We start from the raw sequence: 24915 nt of genomic DNA on the forward strand, positions 1-24915 counted from the left end.
CTGCTGCTATTTAAACAGTCCTTGGAAATAATATAAAATAATTATAATAGTGTAAGTTATATTGGAAACATTACCTTTAAAATTTGCCTCTGTAGAGAACATGAACAATCAAGAGTAATATATCTTAAATTAAGGTGTACTTTTAAAGCCCATGGAATGGAAAAATCATCAAGACATAAGAAGAGTCATAAGCTACTCAAATTAAATTAGCCATTTAAAACTATTCAAATACAGACATGAGCTGCATAACGACATTTCGTCAGCAACAGAGGTCTCATAAGATTATCATGGCGCTGAAAAATTACTATTTTAACATTGTAAAACAACAGCTGTTTTAACATTGTAAAACAACACACTACTTATGTGTCTTTGGTGATGCTGGTGTAAACAAACCTACTGGGCTGCCAGTCATATAAAAGTATAACATATACAATTATGTACGTACATAATACTTGATAGTGATAATAAATGACTATTACTGGTTTATATATTTACTATACTTTTTTTTTTAGGCGAGGCAACCCTTGGTTGACCTCATAGATTGCAAGGACCTTGTCAGTTTACAATCTCTTATTTTTTTTTTTTACGCCTACACTTGGTCTTCCTAGGTGGTCTCCTATTCAAGTACTACTCAGTCCCGACCCTACTTAGCTTCCAAGATCAGACGGGATCAGGCTTGTTCAGGGTGGCATGGCCGTAGACTTTACTATACTTTTTATCATTATTTTTGAGTGTATTCTATTTATGTTCTGTGGGCTGCAGCCTCATACATCTTGTGTTCACCATGTCTCTTGATTGCATCATTTTCTCTTGTGCTTGATTTAATCTAGTGTTGTTTTGTTCAGCATGGTCCTTGGTCATATAAAACCCACTTCTAATGTTGCCACTAAGAGGCCACGTCAAATGACTAACCTGGAAACAAAATTAAAACTGATTAAGGACTACAAAGATGGAAAATCAGTGATGGTTATTGCTCTCCAGTCAGGCATGTCCCATTCCAGCACAGCTATGACCTCGAAGAACAAGAACAAAGTGATGGAAGCTGTTAAAGGATCTGCTTCATTGAGGGCAATGAGACTATCGAAAATTTGAGAAACACCTGTATCACACATGGAGAAACTTCTAATGACTTAGATTGAAGACAAGACACAGAGGCATACCCCTCTCAGCACCATGTCATTCACAGCCAAAGCAAAAAGTCTGTTAGCGATGTTGAAAGAAAAGGCTGGACCTGACTATGATAGTGAATTTACTGCTAGCTCTATCCAATTCCAAGAACTGTTATTCGCTCATTACATAATATGAATGTGAGTGGTGAGTCTGCGAGTACTGATCTGAAGGCAGCTGAAGAAGTGTTGGAAACTCTAGATAAGTTGATTATGGAGGAAATTTACTTGCCAGACCAAATATTCAATATGGAAGAAATCTTATTCTAGAAACAGATGTCTGAAAGGACCTTCATCTATCGGTTGGCTGAGTCAATGCCAGGTTTCAAGGCTTTTAAGGACAGGATAACAGTCTTGTTTGGGGGCAATGTTTCAGGCTACTTATTGAAATCCTTTGTGATCTGTCACAGGAACCCCGGGGCTTTCAAGCACATCTATAAGCATACACTGCCAGTGTACTACAGGAACAATAAAGTCATGGATGACCCAGCTCCTCTTCCGAGATTCCTTCCTGAATTGCTATGCCGGTGAAATGAAGAAGTACATTTGGGAGAGAAATACCTTTCTAGATTTTTGCTTATTGTTGATAATGCTCCTGGATATCCTCCTTTTACTGGTGATTTTCATCCCAATATAAAGTGGTGTTTCTCCCTCCAAACATCGCCTCTTTGATCCACCCAACAGGTTAAAGAACAATAGCAGCTCTGAAGGCCCATGACCTGAGGAGGACCTCTGCCCACACTATTGCTGCAGCTGAAGAAGACACTGGGGCCATTCTGTAAGGATTACGACATTTATTGATGCAGGATGGGGAGAATTCCCCCAAGTGGGGACTCAGGTCCTACACCAAGAGAGAGGGTCCTTGACTGCATGCGGAAAAGAATTGAAGTGCATGCCAGGGTTAGAGACAAAAGGAACGTTTATTAGAGAAGGAATAATGCTCCCCACGGACATGGTCCCCTCGCAAACACAGAGAATGAAAGAGGACCCGGGTGTTTGAAGAATTCAGTCTATATGTGATTCTTAGTTTCTATGAATTACAGTTTAAAGAATCTTGTAGCCTTATCTTCCTTTGATGGTAGGACATGCAGCATGAAAGGTAGGAGTATGCAGCATTAAAGGTATGTTAGTAATCTCAGCCTTTGTTCTGTAGGTTTCCCATGGTCTAGCCATAGGGAATGAATGGTTGGCTTTATTTTGTGTAGCGTAGGACTTAAAGACTCTGTTTTCTTGTTCTCCTTTCATGGTATGGATACCTGGTTAGTAATCCCAGCAGGAATCTTCCTTTGTTCTGCAGGCTTCCCATGGTCTGGGAGCACATTGCAGGCTCTGAATACAACCTGGTTTAATATTTAGTTCTCACGCCTCTTCCCTACATCACTATAACTGCACCAAGAACCTTGCTTGGACTTGAGGTGATGTTACCAAGCAGAGTATGAATGACATCTGGAAGAACATACTCAGGAAGTTCATCTGAAACTTCAAAGGATTTGCCAAGGATGAGGAGTTTGCAAAAAATCAACAAGGCTGTAGCTGACATAGCAAACAACTCTAATCTGGATGTGGGTAGAGATGACACTGAGGAGCTCCTGGAGGTGGTTCCCGAGGAACTGACTAGTGAGGAGTTGTTGGAACTGAAACAGGAATGTATAGCTGAAGAAGAGGCAAGAGAAAAGAAGACTGCAAAAGAAAAAGACCTCCTAAGAAAATTCACAGTGAAGAGTTGAGCAGAAGCTTTTGCACACCTCAACAAGGTCTTTAAAAAGTTTGAAAACAAGGTCACCAACACCATAAGGTTTGCATGAATAGAGAGGAAGGTTCATGGTGCATTATCCGCTTACAAGCAAATTTATGATGAAAATAAGAAACAAATAAGCAAAATATCAAGGATATATTTCTGAAAAGAGTGATATCTCCTCAAGAAGTGCTCCAGGCAGGTCCATCAGGAGGTGTTCCAGAAGAAGGCATTGTTACCACAGGCGGTGACAGCTCCATGGGTGTTACTGCCGCTGGAGGCCTTCCAGGGGGGCAGGATGTGCAGGTGTGAGAGTGATACAGATGATCTTGACCCTGTGGAGACCTAGGCTAATGGTGTGTTTGTGTCTTAGTTTTCAACAAAAAAGTTTTAAAAGTTAAAAGAATAGAAAAAAAGCCTATACAATAAGGATATAAAGGAAAATATTTTTGTACAGCTGAATGTGTTGTTTTAATACAGTGTTATTACAAGATTTGAAAGTTAAAATTTTTTTTAAGTTTATAAAGTAAAAATGTTACAGTAGGCTAAGGTTAATTATTGAAGAAAAAATTTTAATAAATTTAATGTAGCCTATTAAATTTAATAAATGTAATGTAAAATTTACTTTTAATTTTAATAAATTTATAAATGTACAGCATTTATAAAGTCTACAATGGTGTGCAGTAATGGGGAACTGATTACTATATGAGGTGTTTACTTTTACATTTTCTAACTTGGAGATCTTTAATTATACAATTATAAAGAGGTTCTATCATGTGCTTTTTCCCTCCAATAATATGTCATATGTATACTGCATTGTGTTCACTACCCCAAGTTAAATTTCCTTCTGTCACCATATACTTTAATACCTAACGCTAAAAGCACATGCTCTCTATATATTTATTTAGAAACATATATTTATTTATATCTAATTACAAATATAAATATCTAACACTAAAAGCACATACTATTTATAAAGATGCTATATATGTAAATATGCTATATGTATTTATATTTGTATAAATATATAAAAATGCTATATAAATATAGTATATAAAATATATATAGCATGCGCTTTTAGTGTTATTTACTTTTTTTGTTTTCAATACATTTTTATTCTAATAACTCCAAAGAAGTAGGGCATGCATAGATGACAAAAAAATTATATTCATATAATTTAAGTCATTTACGTGTTAAAAACATTTTAATTAAAAGCAATATTATAATTCCGTCATAGCTTCAGAATTTTTAATTTAAATTGAGATCTGTATGATATTGAAAGTACAAACATTAGTTCTGGAATTAAACCTACATTTCAAGTGCTAAAGAATAATTCAAAAGGAAGGATTTAATGTCTCATTGTTCTTTCAAGAGGAAAAAAAAGTATTCAACTGGAATAAAGGTTAAAGTGCAGTGACAATTCAAACCACTGGGAAAAAAAAAAGATTAAGAACTGCAGTTATATGAAGAAAGAAACAGCACATTCTGGATTTGGAGGATTGAATTATTAACTAAACCTGGCAATCACTCTTCCATAACTTGTTAAAATGGTTAAAAATTAATATGAGACCTAAATTTTCTCTTGCTTTGGAATTCAACCAGTATTCTATATATTTTACCTAGAGTGATAATTGCTTTTTTAAAAATTTGTTTTCAACCAAATTAAGATCATTACAGTTATTCTGACAAGAGGAGAAAAAAGAAACTATATCTATATATCTCTATCACTTATCATAATCAAAGAAAATTTTGTTTATTTTTAAATGAAGTTCTATGGCCTAAATCTGGAGATCATTTCTAATTTCCTAATAGGTTAGGAGATTTACGGTTAAGATCCTAAAGTTTTAAACAGAGTTTAGTAGTACTGTAACATACTGTTTATATGACTGGACCAACTTGACTTCCAAGTTTCCAATTAGGATAAAAAATAATCACCTGCTCCAATCCTCAGACATGAAACTGGGCAAACGAGTAGATTCAGCATTCTTATAATTAAATGGCCCACGTGTGTAACTGATTTACAAATGTAAATGTAGCTGAGGTCGCAGCTTTTCCAATTTATTGGTTACAACATTACTTGGAGGGGCTAATTGGCAATGGGAAGAAAGTGTCTGGCTGCTGAGAGCTGCATTATGGCTCCAAAGTATATCTTTGGCTGGTTGTTCAGTAGTTATTGCTCTATACGAAGAAGGCTGACAAAACTAATCTTGTCAGGTTCACAGTCACATTGCTAACTCCCTTCGAGTGCCCTGCAATAGATGTAAATCGGTCACCACTGCTAGAAACACAACTCTAGGAGAGTGCCTTAGCAACGGGGGTGTATGGCGGGATAGCCTTTATCTACCCGCTACCACCTCATGGGACAGCTGCCCCTATGCTAGGGCTTAAGATGAAAGAAACAGAAAAGTCCTCTTGGTTCTTGCTATCATCTCTCTGCATAGTTGTTGGAGAACCTCTCCATTCCCTGACTTCTGGTTTGTATAATGAAAATAATATTAGCTGTTAAGAGTGATGGAAAGATTAATTGGCTTCATCAGGTAGCAGGTATTATTTAAACCTGAGCTGTAACTCAGTCAATAAAAAGGGTTTATTTGGTTCCTACATTATACAGATTACAATATAGTTCTAAATACGTCTGGGACTTATCAAGGAAGAAGAAGACACATCTCTATTCTTAAGGAATCATTATACTTCAGGTGAGACAGGACCAACAACCCAGTGAAAGCTGGTAAGTACACTAATGGAAATATACAACCAATTGCAGCCACTGACAAGGACGCTGATGTTCCTCAATGGTCCACGACAAGATTTAGATGTGGTGAGTTGGAAGATCTGCTGAACTCCAGGAAGGAATACTAGACTTACAGGATGACTTCACTACTGAGAGTTTAACTATTTTGGTAAATTATTTTTGCTTAATTTCATGCTACTACGTATTTTTTTGTTTGAAAGATTTTATCGTACTGAAAAACTAAACTTTTATGACAAAAAAAATGATTGATTCAATTTAGTATAGCTGTATGTGTTAATTATCACTAAAATTATCACTTTCGTTTACATACAATGTTCCCCCAAGGAAAAAAAAATGTGCATATGTACATAAATGATGGTATAAATGAGACTGATGAGTTACAATACAAAAGTATTGAGTAGCAATATACATACTGCACATGCTACTGAACGCAGAGATACTTAATAAGTCTATTTCCCCAACCTGCAGCTGAAGAAATTACATTAAATCAGAGACTACACTAAGAGTAGCTAAGCAACCTTCAAATGTCAAAGGAGAAAAGCTCTAAATTTAGCTATTAAATGTATACTCATTAGCACAGCTAAAAGAAAAAAATGTCTTCATAAACTGATTTGCAGCATCTATTAAAATAAAATAAAAATCCAGAGCAGGTTATAGTGTTCAGCTGAAGTTCTCAAAGCTCAATGTTACCTCTTCTGTTGCAAGCCTGCCTGGATTGCCCACTCCATTACTTTCTACCAGAGTGTCCCTTTTTCTTCTAGAAAATTTGCTTAATAATCTGGATTGTGCTTATATGGGTGTGTTTACTTTGTGATAACCATTATGATTTGTGCTGCATACTTCAACTTAAAATGAAACAAGCCTTATTTGAGACTCAGTTTCATGAATTATTACCACATTTGTTTGATGTAATAACCAGGTCTCTATTTTTCCAATGCTTAAATGTGCTTATCTATACCTGGGTACCTTTACAGAAAGTTGTTATACCTTTGTTGTCCATTTCTTTGCATATTTTTAGTTTATTTGTGTTTATTCACTTTTCCCTGAGAAACCTTAATTTCTTTGCCTGCCATCTCGTTTGTAATTCTCCTATATTGAGGAAGAGGAAGCAATAGTGTGTTGGCAAACCTGCTTTCAAAAAAAAAAAAAAAAACCTGATTTGAAGTGATTGCCAATTTCTGCAGTGTCAATATTCCCGATTTCAAAGTTACTTTAACATTCAGCTCACAAAATTCTTTAATACTTAACAATAGATTCTCATGAACTGACAAGAGCTGGCTCCAGCCACACAGGTAAACAAGATCATTGCAAGATTTACACTGACTTAGCACAGCGTTTTCACTAACTGCTCATTCACTCATACCACCACGAAATTCCTCCAGCTGCGGGCATAGACAATCATAACATATTTCAATGTAGAATCAATGATGAGTGAAAAGTGTTCCCTCTGTGCATCCTTGCAGAGCTAAAACCAAATAAGCCAATTTGCTGAATTACTTAAAACCAAGTATTTATTGTATTGCATCACAAACAGATATTTCCCACTTGTCAGAAAAGGTAATAGAGCCAAGACACCAAGTGTTGTTTGTTTGCTGCCACAAGTGCAGACTAAACTGAATGGATATTCAATAAGCTGTATTAAACTGAAGGATGCATTTTCAAAATGGTGAGGGGGTGAATAAACAGGCAACATTAATGTCAGAAGGAATTAGGGGGATGAACGCTTTCTTTCTACTATTGTATAAACCCGCCCCTGCTATGAAAGTTTAGTGGCATAAAGAAATAATGACCATATAGATGGATTTTGCTCTTGGAAGTTCAAACACAGAAAGGCAACTGACATTTTCAATGTCGACATTTTGGAGGGCAACATTTTTCCTGATTTATGAGGATGCCTATTATTTCAGCACAGACTGATTAAAAAAAAACCAACCAGGAGAAAAATTAAAAGTTAAAATTGCTGCTGGAATATGGTGAGAAAGATCCTTTATAAAACATTGTTTCTACTGAAAATAAAAATCCAGGACTCTTCTATTTTAATCAAATGAAACGGAAGGTGGATAAATGGGACATCATCAAAATTCTCTCCTCAAATCATCATGACTTCAAATTTTCTGGAGTCAGGGGACCTGACTAATAACTGAATGCTAGCCCCTCTGACCTCTCTCTTCTATGCCCAACTCCACTGGCGTTTGAGTTTGACATTGGACAATCACTTCTATGATTTTCCTCTCTAAGTCTGGGTTTCCTAAGGAGTTATGAAAAGTATGAGAAGGACATCAGAATGGGAGCTGGTACAAGCTTGGGGATGATTTCGGGATCATGACTATCAGATCTTTGGCCACATGTTGATGGTGGAGATTTGGCCCTGCTTTACTCCTGGATATTCACCCACTTATCTACCTTCGTAGTGTTGGAACCACCAAGAACTATGGTGACAAAGGAGGAGGCGACAACATCATGCAGCTCTCACTCTGTCCCACTTGTGATCTTTCTCCTTGTCTTATGCGCATGCCTATGCTAACCCTACCACTCACATCCACCCTTTCCCAGCCTTCCAGCTAACTTTCCTCTTTTGCAGAGATGTGTTGAGAGAGTAGACAACTTTCTATGTTGTGACTGACTCCTATAATAGCAGCGTAAAAACCATCAAGTTACAACATTTTCACCAGTCTCAATACCTAAGCCAAATGTCATGCTTATCATTAAATAAAAATGTAACTGAGTGTCGCAGTGTGGAATCTACAAGAAGCAGTCTCTGAGGCAGAGTTCATGGAGTGCTTTTGAAATTGACCCCTGTGGGAAGGAGAGGAGAAAGAGGAATTGCGCAGAGGGAGAAGTCGAGCTGTGATGCAGGCTCAACGGCCTCGGCCACAGAGAGTTCTGGGGCAGAAAGTGGACCATCAGAATTGTCTCACTTTGGATGGAAAGAGTTGGTTCTTTCTATCCCTGCCTCCATCCATCATTAGATGTGAGCCTTCCCCAGAAGGGCATGACCTTGGTGAGGTGGCTCCCTATAGCCGATGTGTTCCCTGAAAGGCCTGAAGGCTGGAAGCTATTCCACTGACATTCTCACAGCAGCTGGGCCTTCCTCGAAGAGGGATTTGAGCACCCATTTCCACGTCCACCACCACAAACCTCCTTACCCTGAAAAATACCTATCATTCGCACATCACACATTCTTACGAGAACACAAGAGACTACCTAGCAATACATTAAAAACTATTTGTGATTCCAACTAATGGTGCTGGAGCAATTAGATATCCATAGGCAATAGATAAACACCTTGATCCAAACCTTTATACAAATCTTAACTCAAAATAGATCATGGACTTAAACGTAACATGTAAAGCCATAAAACTCAGAAAAAGACAAAGGAGAAAATCTTTGAGACCTCAGGTTAGGCAAAAAGTTCTTGGACAACATCAAAAGCATATGCCATTAAAAATCAATACATTGGATTTCATTAAATTAAAAACTTTGGGAAAAAAACTTTGTTCTGCAAGAGCCTATGTGAAGATGACAAGAAGAGAAGCAGCATATGAGAGGTAATATTTGCAAACTACATGTTTGACAAGAGACTAGTACCTAGATAATACAAAAAGCTCTCAAAACTCAACAGTTAGAAAATGGGCAAAGGAGATGAGCAGACATTTCATCGAAAAGGATATATGGATGGCATATAAGCATGTGACAAAATGCTCAGTATCACCAGTCATCAGAGAAATGCAAATTAAAACCATAATGGGACATCACTGCACACCTATTAGAATGGCCAAAATAAAGAATAGTGACAACCCCAAATACTGACGAAGATGTGAAGAAACTAGATCAATTACATTTTGCTGGTGGGAACAGAAAATGATACAGCCACTTTGGAAAGTAGTCTGGTAATTTCTAAGGATACCAAATATGCAACTATTATGTGACTTAGCAATTGCACTCCTGGGCATTTATCCCAGAAACACTAAACCTTAGGTTCACAGAAAAACCTACACATGAACCTTTATGGCAGCTTTATTTGTAATATTACCAAACTGGAAACAATCCAGATGTCCTTCAACAGGTACATCTAACCATGGAATACTACTCAGCTGGCTATAAAAAGGAATGAACTATTTATTGACACATGAAACAAGTTTCATGACTCTCCAGGGAATTATGCCAAGAGAAAGGGGGAGAGAGGAGGAGGGAGGGAGGGAGAGGGAAAGTGGAGAGAGAGGAGTGGCGGAAGTAGAGAGAGAGAGGAGGGAAGGACACAAACAAGACAATCTCAAAAGGTTACACATTGTATGATCCCATTTATATAACCTTCTTGAAATGACAAAACTATAGAGGCTGATTAGTGGTTGCCAGAGGTTAGGATGGAGGGGCTGTGTGTGTGGGAGAGAAGTAGTATGGTTATAGTAGGTCAACATGAGAGATCCTTGTGCTGACGGAAATGTTCTATTTATTTATTACGTCAATGTTAATATTCTGGTTGTGATATTGTACGGTAGTTTTGCACAATGTTGCAAGTGAAAACTGGTAAAGGGTAGGTGGAATCTTTCCATATTATTCTTACAACTGCATGTGAATCTGCAATTACACCAAAATAAAAAGCTACAGTAAAAACTATTTGTGAAAAAAATCCTGAACTCAATAAATCAACTACATAATCTACTATATGAAATAGTGGCATCAGACATTGGTGGGGTAAAGGGTTATCACTATATGATACAAAGGTAAGTAAATTACCTATTGCTACATAACAAAAAATATAGTGGCTTCACACAATGGCCAACTTTCTCATAATTCTGTGGGTCAGGAATTTAAGATCATTTGGGCAGGTATTTTAATCTACATAGAGTGGTGTCATTCACCCAACTGCAATCAGGTGGGGGGAGGTGGGGCTGGAAATTCGAAGAAGGCTTCACTCAAGTCGGTGCTAATAGGCTCTCCATGTGGCCTCTCTCTACGTGGCAAGCAGAGGTTCCTCACAGTATGGTAGCCTCAGGGTAGTCAGACTTTTGCCAGGACAGCTGACTTTCAAGAGAAAGTATAGGAATTAGTAAACACTGAAGCTACAGAGCTTTCCAGCCTGGAAATCACAGAGCATCGTTCTATCATATTCGATTGGTCAAAACAAACCACAGCTCAGATCGAAGGGGAGGGAAAATAGACTCCAACTCCCAATGTGAAAAGTGGCAAAGATTTTGTGGTCACCCTACTCTACCATAGGGGTGATTAATTAACTATTTGAAAAAATATTTTTCTTTGTGGGAAGGTTTTTTTTAATTACATAATCAATTTTCAAAAAAATAGATATTGAGCTATTTAGGTTTTCCTTTTTATCTTGCTAGTTTGGGCAAGTTATAGTTTCTAAATATTTTGTCTATTTTATCTAAGTTGTCAAATTTATTGGTATAAACTTGTTCGTAATATTGCCAAATTATCATTCTCATGTTGCTAGGATCTGTAGTGATATTATCTTTTCCAAACCTGATATTGTTCATTTGTGCTTTCTTTTTTTTTTCTTGATCAGTTAGCTAGAAGTTTTTCAATTTTATTAATCTTAAAGAACCAACTTTTGGCTCATATTTCATGGATTTTGCTTTTCTACATATCAATATGCTCTGGTGAGCTTTCCATATTTCTACATATAGATTTGCCTCATTTGTTAATTGCTGCCACAGTATTTCCTATTGTGGGCGTGCCAGAATTTATTTCTTCATGGGCACTCTTACTGATTTCTTTTTTTTTTTGCTATTAGAAAACTGAAAGGGACATCTTTTTATATGTCTTTTTGTGAACATGGGACAGGCTAGATTCCCAGAAGTTAAATTGCTGGGCCAGAGGGTATATTAATTTTCATTTGTAAATAGGTTACTCCCAAACTGTTTTCCAAATGGCTGTATCAACTAGCATTCTCATTGACTGGGTAGAAATCGTCCCCATTAATCCAAGTTTAGTAACATGAACCTTTCTTTTATGTTGTCATGGTTTGAATTTGCACTCGCTTGATCACAGATAAGTGTGAGCATTTAGTGGCTATTCACTGAGAGTTTTCTCCTCTGAGAATTTTTAAAATCTATTTTCTATTTTTTATTCGATTTTTCTTTATGTATTGAGGATATTAAATCTTGGTCTGTTTCATATTTTTACATTGTTTTAGTGTGTCCTTTTTCACATAGATGTTTTAAATTTTGACGTGATTAAATTAATCTCTTTTCCTTTATGGCCTGGCATTTGTACCTTGCTAAAGAAGGCCTTGTATCTGATTCTAAGAGTTCAGCTGACACTCAGAGGCTAGCCAGAGTCTCTTGTCTCTGGATGGCAGCTCTACCACTGAGTTCCAGAATCCAGCCCCTAGGGGACCATGCTCTTCTTCCCCCACCCCATCATAGTGGAGCTTTCAACCCCTCTTGCTTTATTCCAGAATTTAACATCTGTCCCCCAAACAGTCCCCCATCCCCGACCCCATTCATACCTTGAAAATAACTTGCAAGCATAGAACACTAGAGAGAATATTGGGAATTGTCTAGGCATAAACTCTCATTTTCACAGATGAGGAGTATAAGATCTAGACTTTGCTTTGTTCAACATGATAGCCAACAGCCACATGTGGGTTTTTTAATTTAATTAAAATTTGAAATTCAGTCACACTAGCCAAATTTCAAATGTTCCATAACTACATGCTCAGAATATTTCATCACTGTAGAAAGTTCTAGTAGACGAGGCTGCTCTAGAGCTTCATTATAGTACTACTGGGCTGTACTCCAAACAGAAGAGTCCCCCACAGCCAGCCTGGCCAATATAGGAGATGCCCCCAACATAGATGTGGTCTGAGAGGTGGAGATCACAGAAGGTCAGTTTCTGCAGACACACTATAAGTCTCCGGCAACACCACCAATTCCTGGAAGTGTTTTTATATGTCCTAGTCTTCCCTAAGATATTCATAAATTGGATCAAATACCATAAAAATATTAGTTATGCTCAAGGGATAACGAGCGGCTTTTTTTTTTTTTTTGTAAAACACAAACATCATCCCTATTCTCAAGGAACTTCCAGTGTAGTTGAAAGAATAATCAATAACATCCATTAAAAAACCATAACAACAGCAGTAACAACAAAAGCCATAGCAATCATACTAGGCTGAGAATCTGAGGTCTAGATGAGTGACATAGACAGTATGAATTTCGGGAGCTCAGAGAGAGAGAGAGAGGATATACCGAGGGAAGAGAGTTAGAGAAGGTGAGAAATGAACTGCATTTAAAATAAAGGGTAATATATAATACATAAGATCTAAAGGCACAACACCTATTTCAATCCTTTGTCTCTCAGCGCCTAGAACAGAGTGGGCACATAGTAGGCACACAGTAAATACGGTGGACGAATGGTGGAGAGTGGTATAATTACAACAGCAGGCAGTATCTGATGGCTATAAGACTTGAAAATAGGTTTAAAAAATTTACATTAGTGATTTCCCCTTCAAAAATTCTAAGCGCCTAAACACGGACTCTTTACACCCCTCCCGTGTACGTAAGAGCGCGGGTGAATGGAAGTTGCTGGTTCGGGCCACTACTGTAACCCCAGCATTTAGAGCAGTGAATACTCATTGCCTTAGATTCGTCCTCTCCCCTTTGCTACCCAACTGCAGGGAAGGGGAGGAGAGGTCGGGAGGCCATTCTTCGCCTCCGTTAGGGCACTTCCATTCGCCGTCGCAGCATCGATCGGATACTATCTGGGCTCTTGCAGGGCAAGGTCGCGCCTCGGTCCCAGGGTACCAGCAGGTGCCTACCTGGTGCCTAGCACCCGACAGTCCATCCCAGAGGATGGTGCTTTAACAGAGTCATTACTGAAATCGGCTACTGCACAAACTGCCAGGTGAGTCTGCCAGGGCCGCCCAGAACCCACAGGAGCGCGTCCGGCGGGACGGCGCATGCGTAGCTGGTGGTTGCGGGGGCGGGGTTGATGGCCGGGCACGCGCAAGCGCGCGGCCGCGCCGCGGGGTCGTGCGAGTGGGCGGGCGACGCATGCGCGGGCGGCGGCGGCCTTAAGGGCGGCGGCGGCCGCGGCGGCCCAGTCGGCCTGTCAGCCGGCTAGGAAGCAGAAGCCGGTTCTTACGCAGCACGGCGGCCATGGCGGCGGAGGAGGACGACGCTGGCGAGAGGTGAGTGCGGCTGGGACCGCGTTGGGCTCGGGCGCGCGCCTGGCACGCGGGCCGGGGCCGGGCGGACAGCGCCGGGGACTGCAAAACCCCGGCCGCTCCCTCGCCCGGCCGCGCGGCGCCCCGCGGAGCAGCCCCGGCCCGCTCTGTCCCGGCGGGACGCCGGTCGGCGCCGGGGCCGCGCAGAGGGGTCGCCGCGTTGTCGTGTAAGCGTCTCCGCGGGGCGGCGGCGACGGTGGCCGGGTACCCAGACCCGGGGTCGTCGTCCGCGAAGGGTTCCCTCCGGGGCAGCGGCCGCCTGGGACCCCAGCGCTGCCCTGGCGCGGCGGGTGGGCGGGCGGTGACCGGCAGGCCCTGCACCTGACTCGGGTCATGGGAAACGGCCGAGTCACTTTGACCACTTCCGAGCGTGGCTTCCGCTTTCAGGTACGCGCTGTGCTCTGTCCAGCCTGGGACCAGACCGAAAGTGCCGCCGGGGCCGAGCCTCTCGGAAGCCTGGAGGAAGGGGCGGCGCTTCCTTGCGGCACTAATAGATGCAGAGCCCAAATTCACCCCTTGAAGCCGCGGGACATAAGGGGGCGTCCAGGGAAAGAGCAGCCCATCACGAAGTAAAGGGGGTTGGGGAAGTGGGTATATGTCTTTGGGTTTCAGAAAACGTTTAATTTACAGATACTTTAGAGAAAGAAAGAAAGCTAACACGATATGGCTAGCAAAGTTCAGAATTAATCATCTTTCAACTGGAGATCTCCTTTTGCTTCCAAGTGCCCTGGCTACTGGAGAACTGTGTGTATGTGTAGACAAATGACTAATGTGAATCATTTTTATACACAGGTATACTAAGTTTAAATTATCTTCTACCCGTAACTTCATGCACTTCTCAATAAAATAGTTAATAAGCGAAGAAGTTAAATTGTTATGAACATTATTGCCTTATTTCTCAAGGCTAGTTATTTATATTGGAAAGTAAATAAACTTCTCTCCTCTCCTATGTATGGTTGATATTTTGATAACAATTCTTCAAATGTCTAGAGAAAATGGTCTGCGAAACATAATCTAAAAGATAGAAGATAATATGGAGTACAATGAAGACGGGAATATTTGGGAATATGTGGGGGAGGGGAATTGTGAAATATTAGAAACTAGATTCATATCTTGAGTTTTGTTTATATGATGAATAAGTCCATTGTTTTGGTTTGTTTTGAACTTTCTTGTTGAGGTGAGTTGCTGAATGTCAAGTAGACACAAGTAGGAACCTAACTGATAGCTTGTTCCCATCTAGTTTGTCAAAACATTTTTGGCTCTTTCTGAGACTGCTTTTAGGTGGACTCTTTGGTCTCCCTGTTGTTGTGGGGCTTGGGAGTCCAGGGTACAACTGTGAAAGGAATTTGTGGCTTTGGGTGATAGCTGAAGGTCACTGGGGACAAACTATAAAAAATTCTTAGCAACCGACTAGCCGTAGTCCATGACAGAGGTGGGCCTTCTTGATGCTTGGTCTTAGCAATACACTTGAGCAATGTCCAGTGTCCAAACTAGTATGGCTTTCTGAACTGTACCAAGCAGGACCTGCTCCTGGTGGATGTTTCCTAAACTGCTCATATTAATCCTAAGGTTGACCCTGTGTGCTGGGTATTGCTGTTCCCATTTTTCAGTTGGACCTGCAACTGGGAGGCTACTAGCACCTCACTAGTAAGTAGCAGGGTGCCTCTCAGGTGTCTGAATTTAGTCTAAGGCACTTTCCCCATATCTCTGCTGGCTCTCACCGGGATTGGAACTCATTTGGGATGTTTCTTTAGCTTACTCTACTGACACTTCTTATTTAATCCTTGTGTCGACACAGAGCTCTCTTCAAAAAAATTGTTTTTGGTTTATCAACAATAGAACTATCCCAACAGCCAAGTGGATTGTGAGAAAACAGAATCAAGTTCCCTATCTCTAAGATATTTCAGGTATAGCAATAGAAACGATTATGAAAGTCTTAGGAAAACTTTTTGGAGCATATGATTCTTGTCTTTTCCTTTGTGACTCTTAGTGAAGACAGGCATGCCTAGGAGCCACTGGCTTTCAACATCTGACCCTTTTCAGTCGCAATACAGTTGAGAAAGCTAAATGTAACAAGAGTAGGGTAGACTTCTGTGAATCGCTGCCGGAGAATGATTAAGTATCAGTTGAGTTTAGAGGAACGCTGTCACAGAATTGCTCAGTTGCGGAGTAGACCATAAAATAGGTGGTTTACAGTGGCATGCTGGAGTTAGCTTGTGCTGGCAACCATTGTTAAATTTTCAGGAATTTTGCCACCCATTGGCAGCTTGAAATCAGCCGTGGTCGTAGCATTTACACCACGGAAATCATCAAATGCTGTAAATAGGAATTTTTTTCCTTTCCTTCCTCTCCAGTGCATTTACCAGCCCCCTACTGGATTTACATTAGAATTTGACTTTATAGTTCTTGGAGATAGGAGAGGGTATTTCTCTGTCTTTTAGTAGACTGCTAAAATCAGTCACTCCTATCCTATCTGTTGTCATCTCCCCTTCCCAAACCTTTGCCACCTGACTTTGTAAAAATTTCAGAACTCCTCAATGCCAAATCCCAATGGGCTTTTATTTTTCTCTGTACTTATCTTTCTTGGGTCCTTTTCAGTGTTTGACACTCTAAAGATAGCTACTCCTTTTTGAAACTCTTATCAGACATTCTAGTGCTCAAAACATTTTGCTGCTTGTCTTACCTGAGACGAGTAGTCACTCTTATTAGGTTCTCTTTTTATTCCCCCATTCTCTGAATATAGTCATTCTATCTTCATCCTCGTCTTGTTTACTCACACTCCTTGACATGTCTTGTCTGTGGGGAGAACAATTCTCATCCTCGCTGTGGAGTCCTCTTCAGTAGTCTAGTGATTTTTCTAACTTTGTGCCAAATGTTTGCACCTGATTCCTCAAATGTAAAATGTCCAGGCCAGGATCTTACTTGTACCCTCCTTCCCCTGAACTAAACATTATGAAAGCTCAGTTTTTTCCCTCGTCTTCCCTATTTTTATTAGGACACTTTTATCAGGGTCCTTTTGGTCACCCAGATTCAGAACTGTGGTGTGATCTCTCAACTCCCCTCTTCCCTCTTCATTGCCCCAAATACCAAATCTGTTGCCAAGTCCGATAGATTATAAGAACAATGTCACTTTTCTATTCCCACTGTCACCTGGGAGCCACCTGGTTCAGTCTTACCTTATTCTCTTTTCTAGATTATTGCCGACTTTAGTAACTAATTTGGTTCCTATGCTCTTGACATAGCTTATTTCATTAGTTGCTTTTATATTCCCAAGAGACACCATCTTTTTTGTAGCACAGCTACCCACAGTGGCTTTATTATATGTCCTCGCCTGACTTTAAAGCCCTTTGCAGGCAGTGTGGCTGCCATCTATCTTTGGAGTCTTATTTCCTGTCTGTGCACTGGACTGCCAAGCTGTGTCTTTCATCCCTTATTAAACATTTTCCTTGCTCACTTCCATTTCCCCATGGCTTGGTTCACATTGTTTTCTTGGACCCAAAAAGCAGATTGTGATTTCCCTTCTTCAAGGTCGTTGGTATTTTTCCAAATGTTCTTTATGGCATTTATACCATTTTTGTAGTATAGTTATTTGTATATTTCTTTTGTCAGCCCATTGAGGAAAAAGACTTTGTTTTGCACAAATGTCTAGTAGAGCCTAAAGGAGGTTTATAAATAGTAAGCTTCAATAAATTTTTATTGAATTAAATAACTTCCATTATGTAAATTTATGCTGGCACAAACATTAAGATAAAAAACCTAGTAGTCGACTATATATTTTGCAGCTGTGTGACTTAAATTTTTCATCCTAAGATATTCAAAAGACATCAAAAGATATATTCATAAGAATTCGAAGTTTGAATTTGACTAGGCCAACAATTAGGATCATGAATTTAAATTATATTGGGGAGCTTGGAAATATGATTCTCTTTCTTGACCTTGGATGGGCCAACCCATGCTTCACTGTTTTGCCTGTTCTCCAAAATGACAATCATAGACTTAACAAATAGATTTCAGTCCTGTGACAACTTAACAAAAGATTATAAAGTCCCAGGGATGGTCCATAAAAACAACACAGGATAATACATTTCAGAATTATAGATATCTCTGAATGAGACCTTAAAGATTTGACTTATTTATGATAGCAGTTCAGAAACATATGTTAGGTTTTTAGTCTAACCTCATGGTTCTATAATTCCTCACTACTGACTGTGAATCATAAAAAAATTACATGGAAAGATAATTTTATTAAAAAATGTTATTCAATTTGAATGGGATTTTTAGTTTAGTTTTTTTTGTTTTTTTTCGTTTTTCAATCTAGTGGATGAAACATTTTAGAACTAACACAAAATGTCACTTGGATTTGTTAGCAATTTAAATTATGACTTAAATCTAAAATTACACATGAAGCTTTAAGTATGTTTGATGCTGTGTCTGACTCCAGAATACTTTGTTTACTGTGTGAGAGAAGGTAGGAAACAATTGGAGAAAAAAATATTTCTAGCACATGGCTATGTCTAAAACATCAATTCTCCAAATCTGGGTCTTTAAAAGTTACAGGCTAGAAATTAAAAAAAAAAAAAAGTTACAAGAATGTTAAGTAATGTGTTAAAGTATATTAGAGGGCCTGTGTTGTCATTGATCTAATAATAGTTAGTGATAATTTGAATCACCTAAGTATCATTTAAAATAAAATGGCATGTTAATCACTTTAAATTAGGGTCATATGAGACATACTCTTTTTTTTTTTTTCTCTTTTCCAAGAATAGGGTTTAGGAAGTCAGTTCCCAGGAAAGAAGGCTTTTATTTGCCCAAGTGTTATAATGTCTAGTTAGGAAGTTCAATCATTCATTGATTGAGGAATTATTTCAGAGTAATGTAACTCTAAGTAGTTTGAATATTTATAATAAAAATTAAAACCTCATAGTTCTCTAAATGAGATAGAATACTGTGCTTAGGGTAGCTTATAGAGAGTAGTAATAAATACAATTTCTCTCTCTTGACAGTACCAGTATAGATATGGAGGCTATTCTAAACAAAATTGTAGTATAATGAAATCCTCTTTACTTATAACCTAATTAGAAATGTTAAGTGGCCAAGAGTGTGTGGAAATTGGCCAGATTTCTTATATTTTCTTCAGAATACTTTGAAACCTCTTTCACTATTTCACAATATTTATAGATTGTGCAATTCAGGTTTAGTAATACTATAGATAGTCAAGTGTCTTAGAGAACAAAACAAATTACCAGAAAACTAAAATGTTGATGGTACAGGACATAAGCACAATGTTAAGAATATATATGTATATATATATTTTTTAAAAGGTCAGGTAGAAAGTTTAGGGGAAAAAAATTCAGTATTTTCTCTAAAACTCAGAATACTTAAAATCAGATTCTTAAGTTAATAAACTCTATTAATATGTCAAGCACATCTTTTTCGGCTTTCCTTAGAATTGCCACATCCAGTGTAGTCTTTTAAAGCTTTTCTTGCTCAGAAGCTGGCTCACTAGACAGATCCTTCCTCTGTGCTTATTACAGCGATTATAAAGCAAGATTCCTTTTATTTGGTTTTGATCAGAGGCTTTAGAACTTGGGTCCTCAGCTGTGCTGGTAAGATCAGGGCTCAACTAATGGCGCTGTGTAGAAAAGCTTTCGGTGCATGTTAGTAAGCCTTTCTGTTGTCAAAAATAGGTATAGTCCCTATGGGGAATGGATTTTTCTTTCTTTTTTTTTTTCTATTGAAATATAATGGACATGCAGCATATTAGTTTCAGGTACACATCATAGTGATTGGATATTTGTATACATCGCAAAAAGATCACACTAAGTATTTACCATCCGTCACCATACCTAGTCACAAAAAAACTTTTTTCCTTGTGATGAAGACTTTTAAGATTTACTTTTTTAGCAACTTTAAAATTTGCAATACATTACAGAAAATAATTTTTATGTATTAAACTTAAATATGTTCATACCATTTAATTACTAAGACACAAGGACAAAACTTATATGAAGAGATGATTATCAGAGCATAATTTATGACAGTGAAACAATGGAAGCAGTCTTATTTTCAACAAGGGACTATTTGAAACCACCCTAAGATATATACAAGTGATAGAAAACCATGCAGTCATTAAAAGTTGTGTTTTATGAATAATTTTGTAATGCAGTGACATGTAGGAAAAATAAATTACTGTGAAGAATTTTGTATAAACAACATATTTTAACTATGATGGTAAAATATATTCCTAGCTAGAAAATTGTTAAGAAATTACCAAAATTCTAACAGTTATGTCTAGATGGACATTTGAGATGTTTTTCATTGCAATAATTTTTTGCATGTTGTAAAAAAAATTTTTGCGATGCAGTATTATTGACTGTATTCATCACGTCGTACATTACATTCTGATGACTTATTCATTTTATAACTGGAGGTTTGTACCTCGTGATCCCCTTTACGTGTTTTCCACAACTCCCTGCCCCTTTGGCAACCACCAGTCAGTCTGTTCTCTGTATCTGAGATTGGTGGTTTTGTTTTGTTTTTTATATTCCACATATAAATGAAATCATACAGTATTTGTCTTTCCCTGCCTCACCTATTTTACTTAATGTAATAACCTCAAGGTTCATCAATGTTCTTATGAATGGCAAGATTTCATTCTTTTCTGGCTGAGTAGTATTGGCTGAATAGTGTTCCATTGTATATATCTTCCGTGTCTTCTTTATCTATTTATCCATCAATGGGCACTTAGATTATTTTCATATCTTGGCTATTGTAAATAATGCTGCAATAAACATCTTTTCCCTACCAGTTGGCCATCTGAATATCTTCTTTGGAAAAATGTCTGTTCAGATCCTCTGCCCATCTTGTAATTAGATTGTTTGTTATTGAGTTGTATGAGTTATTTATATATTTTAGATATTAGCCCCTTATCATGTATGTGATTTGCAAATATCTTCTCCCACTAAATGATTTTTCTTTATATTGTGATTGACACTGGGGTCACTTCTGAAATTAGGGCCTCAGTAGTGGATGATGATGTTTACTGATTATCTGCTTAAATAAAAGAAGGAATTTAAGTTTTGCTTTTTTATTTATTTTCCAAAGCTATGAGAAGGCATCTCTGTATCTTGTTTACTGTTTTATAGACGAGCACATGGATTTAATTTTTAGTTTCGATTTTGTGATCTCAGAAGAATGGCTGGATATCTGACAAGCTGCTGTCTGTGTCCTTAGTTCCTGTCTAGTGCCCTTAGTTCCTATTTCATGTCCTTAGTTCTAGTCTTACACACCCTGAGTCTAAAGGGCAGAGGGTCTCTGAAGATGAGGTCAATTTACCCGAAAGACAAGAGGTGAAGTTGGATGGGTGTTTTAGAGAGTTGAAGCAGCAGAGATGGCAAGCTAAGATATGGGAACTCGTGAGCAAAGAGTGATCAGCTAAAGGATGGAAAAGATAGATACCTGCTTTTTCCTCTTTAGAAATGTTTCTTTGAGCCTATTATGTGCATAGTGCTCAATCCTGTAGGTTATCTCTACAAAAGAAGTACAAGATAGTTTCTAGAAAACATGCTATCATCTGGTAAAGGCAAAAGTGGACAGAAACATCAGGACTTAGGAATAGAGAGGTATCTTTACTGTTCCTAAGAATAAAAATAAAATATTTTACTATATTTTGTTACATATAGATTTTTGTGTTTAAATATACTTTAGAAAAATTTTACTTTAAAAAAATTGATGCTTTGATGAAAAGATTGTCCTGAAAACTTGAGGGGTGTTAGTGACTCTTGTGGTTGAAGAGCCCTAATTTTTAATATAATGCACTAAACTTGCAAACATAAAAAAAAAAAAATGTTTTGCCTCTTCTCTAAGAGTTAAGCCCATCACTAGGAGGCAAAATGCATGGAAAAGACATCTTATCCTTTGAAAGTTGGTTTTGTGATGAGAGGTAGACATAATTCCTGTATTACAGACTGGCATATAACATTTTAAACTCTGGTACCTTGTGTATTGTAGGTTTTCAGAGAATGTAACTGTTTTTAAAGAAAAAGATGGCAAAAATTGTGAGTTTTTCCCCCTCAACATGTCTGTGATGTCAGTTGGAGCAGTAGTAGAGTATAGTTCATTTCACTTTAATTTTCTTTTCTTTTCTTTTCTTTTTTTGTATTGACCTCTGATCTTCTCTGGCAGAGAACTGTGGTATAATTTGAGGCATATTTAAGAAAATTGATAAGGTTGAGTTGTAACTAACTTCTTGGTACCAGCTCATATTTTTGTGACCAAACATAGAATGATGATTATTCCTGGTCAGGGACCAAAGAGCTTCAGCTCAATAATGGTTTACTTTAAGATTTTTAAGCTCTAAAGATCATGAGATTCTTTTCATTGCTTGTTAACAACGTTTTCCCAACAATTGAAAAATTATTGAATGAATTGACAAATTCATTGGTGAAGCCTTTAATTGATTTTCCTTGATAATTTCTAAATGGTCTTACATATTTATAAGTAGGATAATATTAATAATGTTTTATATTATGTTTATAAAATTTTGGTAATTTATATGTAGTATTTGTAGGGGATGCCTAGCAGTCTTATCTTGTTAATGCAGAAGGTTTGAAATTGGCAGCAGAGAACACAGGAAGAGAGCCTCATTGTAATGCAGGCTGTTATGTATCTTCTGTTCTGTGCAAGTCTAAGGAATGTGATTTTATCCTGTAGATAATGACAGCTCCTCATATATTTTAAGGAAGGTAGTCACCTGAGGAAAAAAGGGCTTTCAACTGAAATCTCTGCTTGTGTCACTTACTAGCTGTATACTCATGGACCTGGTGCTTAACATTTCTGGACCTCAGTTTTCATGTCTATGAAGTAGGGATAACTTGGACTAAGTATACCCTGGATTATGAGTGACTTAATCACTCAGCAGACATTTCTGAGTGCCTGTTATACATAATGCCCAGAGAAATTCTACAGGGGAGGGAGTTATAGTAGGATGAGCCTACAAAGCTTAGAAAAAACTCAGTGCTGGATCAACTCATCCAAAACTTAGCACATTTTTCTACTCACAACTGTTCTGTCATGTGTTCTCTGTCTTTTTTAGTGGCACCTAACAGAGAAGCCTAGGAATCCTCTATTATACCTTCTTAACCAGTTATCAAATCCAGCCTGTTTTACTTTTTTTTGGTATAAAATTGCATTATGAAATCCTTAAATTTTAAGCGTTCATGTGTTGAAATTTGACATATGCATACATCTGTGTCATCCACTCACCTCTTAAGATAGAGAACTTCGTGATCACCCCCAGAAAATTCTCTTATTACTCAAGCGAGCCACTTATAATTCACTGCAACAGGTGCATTTCAGATGAAGCAAAAACTTTTTTCACTCCTATCATCAATGTATATTATATTAACATGTTAGGTATTGGCATAGAAACTGAGAATGCATTAGTGGGCACAAAGTCCTTTCCCTCAGGATCTTACAGTTGAGTAAGGATACTGATGAATAAATAAGAACGTCATAATATAACACAACTTGAGAAGAATATAAAGCTTGAGTATAAGATACCATTTTTCCACCACAATTTAATCCTTTTTTGGGTAAATGAAAGGGGAAATGAAATCTAATCTGAGATTGGTAAGAGGTGTAATGAATCATGAATGGAAGGGGAGATACATACTTAAAGGTTATTCAGAGCCAAGAAGCAAGAGAGCAGGGAATATTTATGGTTAGAGAACAGAGAATTAAGAAGTGATAAAAATGATACCAGAGTATCAAGTAAAAGGCTGGAGAAAGGCTGAGTTTCCCACTGTAGGTCAACTGGAAGTAGCCTTATCTTTGAGACAAGGAGTGATACAAAATGACAATTGTCATTTCCTAATTTTGAACTTCTGAACCTTAGTTAAAACTCTCACTTTAGGAATTACTTCCTAATTAATGCCACATCATTTTAGTAAATTAGTATAATGTCAACTACCATTTATTGAATGTTTCTACATATTTTTATCTTGGAACACACTCCATGCTTTATATTTGTGGTAGTGGTCCCAGAGATAATGGTCTCCAAAGATATGTCCATGTTCTTATCCCTGGAACCTGTGAATGTTAACTTTATATGGCAAAGAATTTGCAGACTTTAACTTAACTGATTGAGTTAAAAATTGTGAGATGATCCTGTATTACCTGGGTGGGTCCTGAATGTAACAGTAGCGTTCTTACAAGTGAAAGACAGAGGGAGATTACAGACAGGCTGAAGAGGGGAAGGCGCAATGAAGAGAGAAGGCAATGTGGTAATGGACACGGACAACTGGAGTGACCCTGCCACAGGGTAAGGAGTGCCAGCAGCCACCAGAGCCCAGAGGAGGCAAGGAATGGATCTTCCCCTAGAGCCTCTGTTGGGAGCATGACCCTGGCTGACACCTTAATTTCAGTTTAGTGATACTGATTTCAGACTTCTGGTCTCCAGAACTGCAATAGAATAAATTTCCTTTGTTTTACGCCACCAGGTTTGTGGTAATTTGTTATAGCAGCTATTGAAACAATAAGCTTGTTATCTCAGTACACACATTATGCACTTCCTATGACATGGACTCATGCCCTTTCCTTCACTGGAGGTGCTTGAACCACTACTTCACCTTTGAAATAATCCTATTTGTCTATGAAGATCAAGCTCAAAAGCAACTCCCTGATCCCCTCAACAAGAAATAATCACTCATACTTCTGTTTGGTGGCTTATATGTCCGCAGTGATTAGAGTAGTTCCTCACGGATAGTAAGTGCTCAGTAAATACTTGTGGAGTGGAGTAATTCTGTCATATATTGTAGTTGTTGAGTCACCTGTTTCCTCTATTTGATTTTTTCTTTGAGATGTAATTGACTGTAACATTGTATAAGTTTAAGGTGTACAGTATATTGATTTGCTACATTTATATATTGCGATGTGATTACCACCCATAGCTTTAGCTAACACCTCTATCATGTCACATAATTATAGTTTCTTTTTTTATGAAAGAGAACATTTAAGATCTAGTCTCATGGCGATTTGAAGTATAAAATACAGAATTATCGACGGTAATCACTGT

General features: G+C 38.1%; 1 protein-coding gene across 1 annotated transcript in view; it reads left to right on the forward strand.

Moving 5' to 3' along the window:
* The first annotated feature begins 13651 nt into the window (after positions 1 to 13651).
* The window catches only part of ABHD5 (abhydrolase domain containing 5, lysophosphatidic acid acyltransferase), a 31571-nt gene continuing 20307 nt past the window's right edge, over positions 13652 to 24915 (forward strand). The window contains exon 1 of the mRNA XM_039837460.1: positions 13652 to 13805. Within this exon, the coding sequence (XP_039693394.1) occupies positions 13774 to 13805 (32 nt within the window). The 5' untranslated portion in view covers positions 13652 to 13773. The remainder of the gene's footprint in view (positions 13806 to 24915) is intronic.

This window comes from Pteropus medius, unplaced genomic scaffold (assembly GCF_902729225.1).
Source record: "Pteropus medius unplaced genomic scaffold, Ma_sr-lr_union100, whole genome shotgun sequence".
Taxonomy (NCBI): domain Eukaryota; kingdom Metazoa; phylum Chordata; class Mammalia; order Chiroptera; family Pteropodidae; genus Pteropus; species Pteropus medius.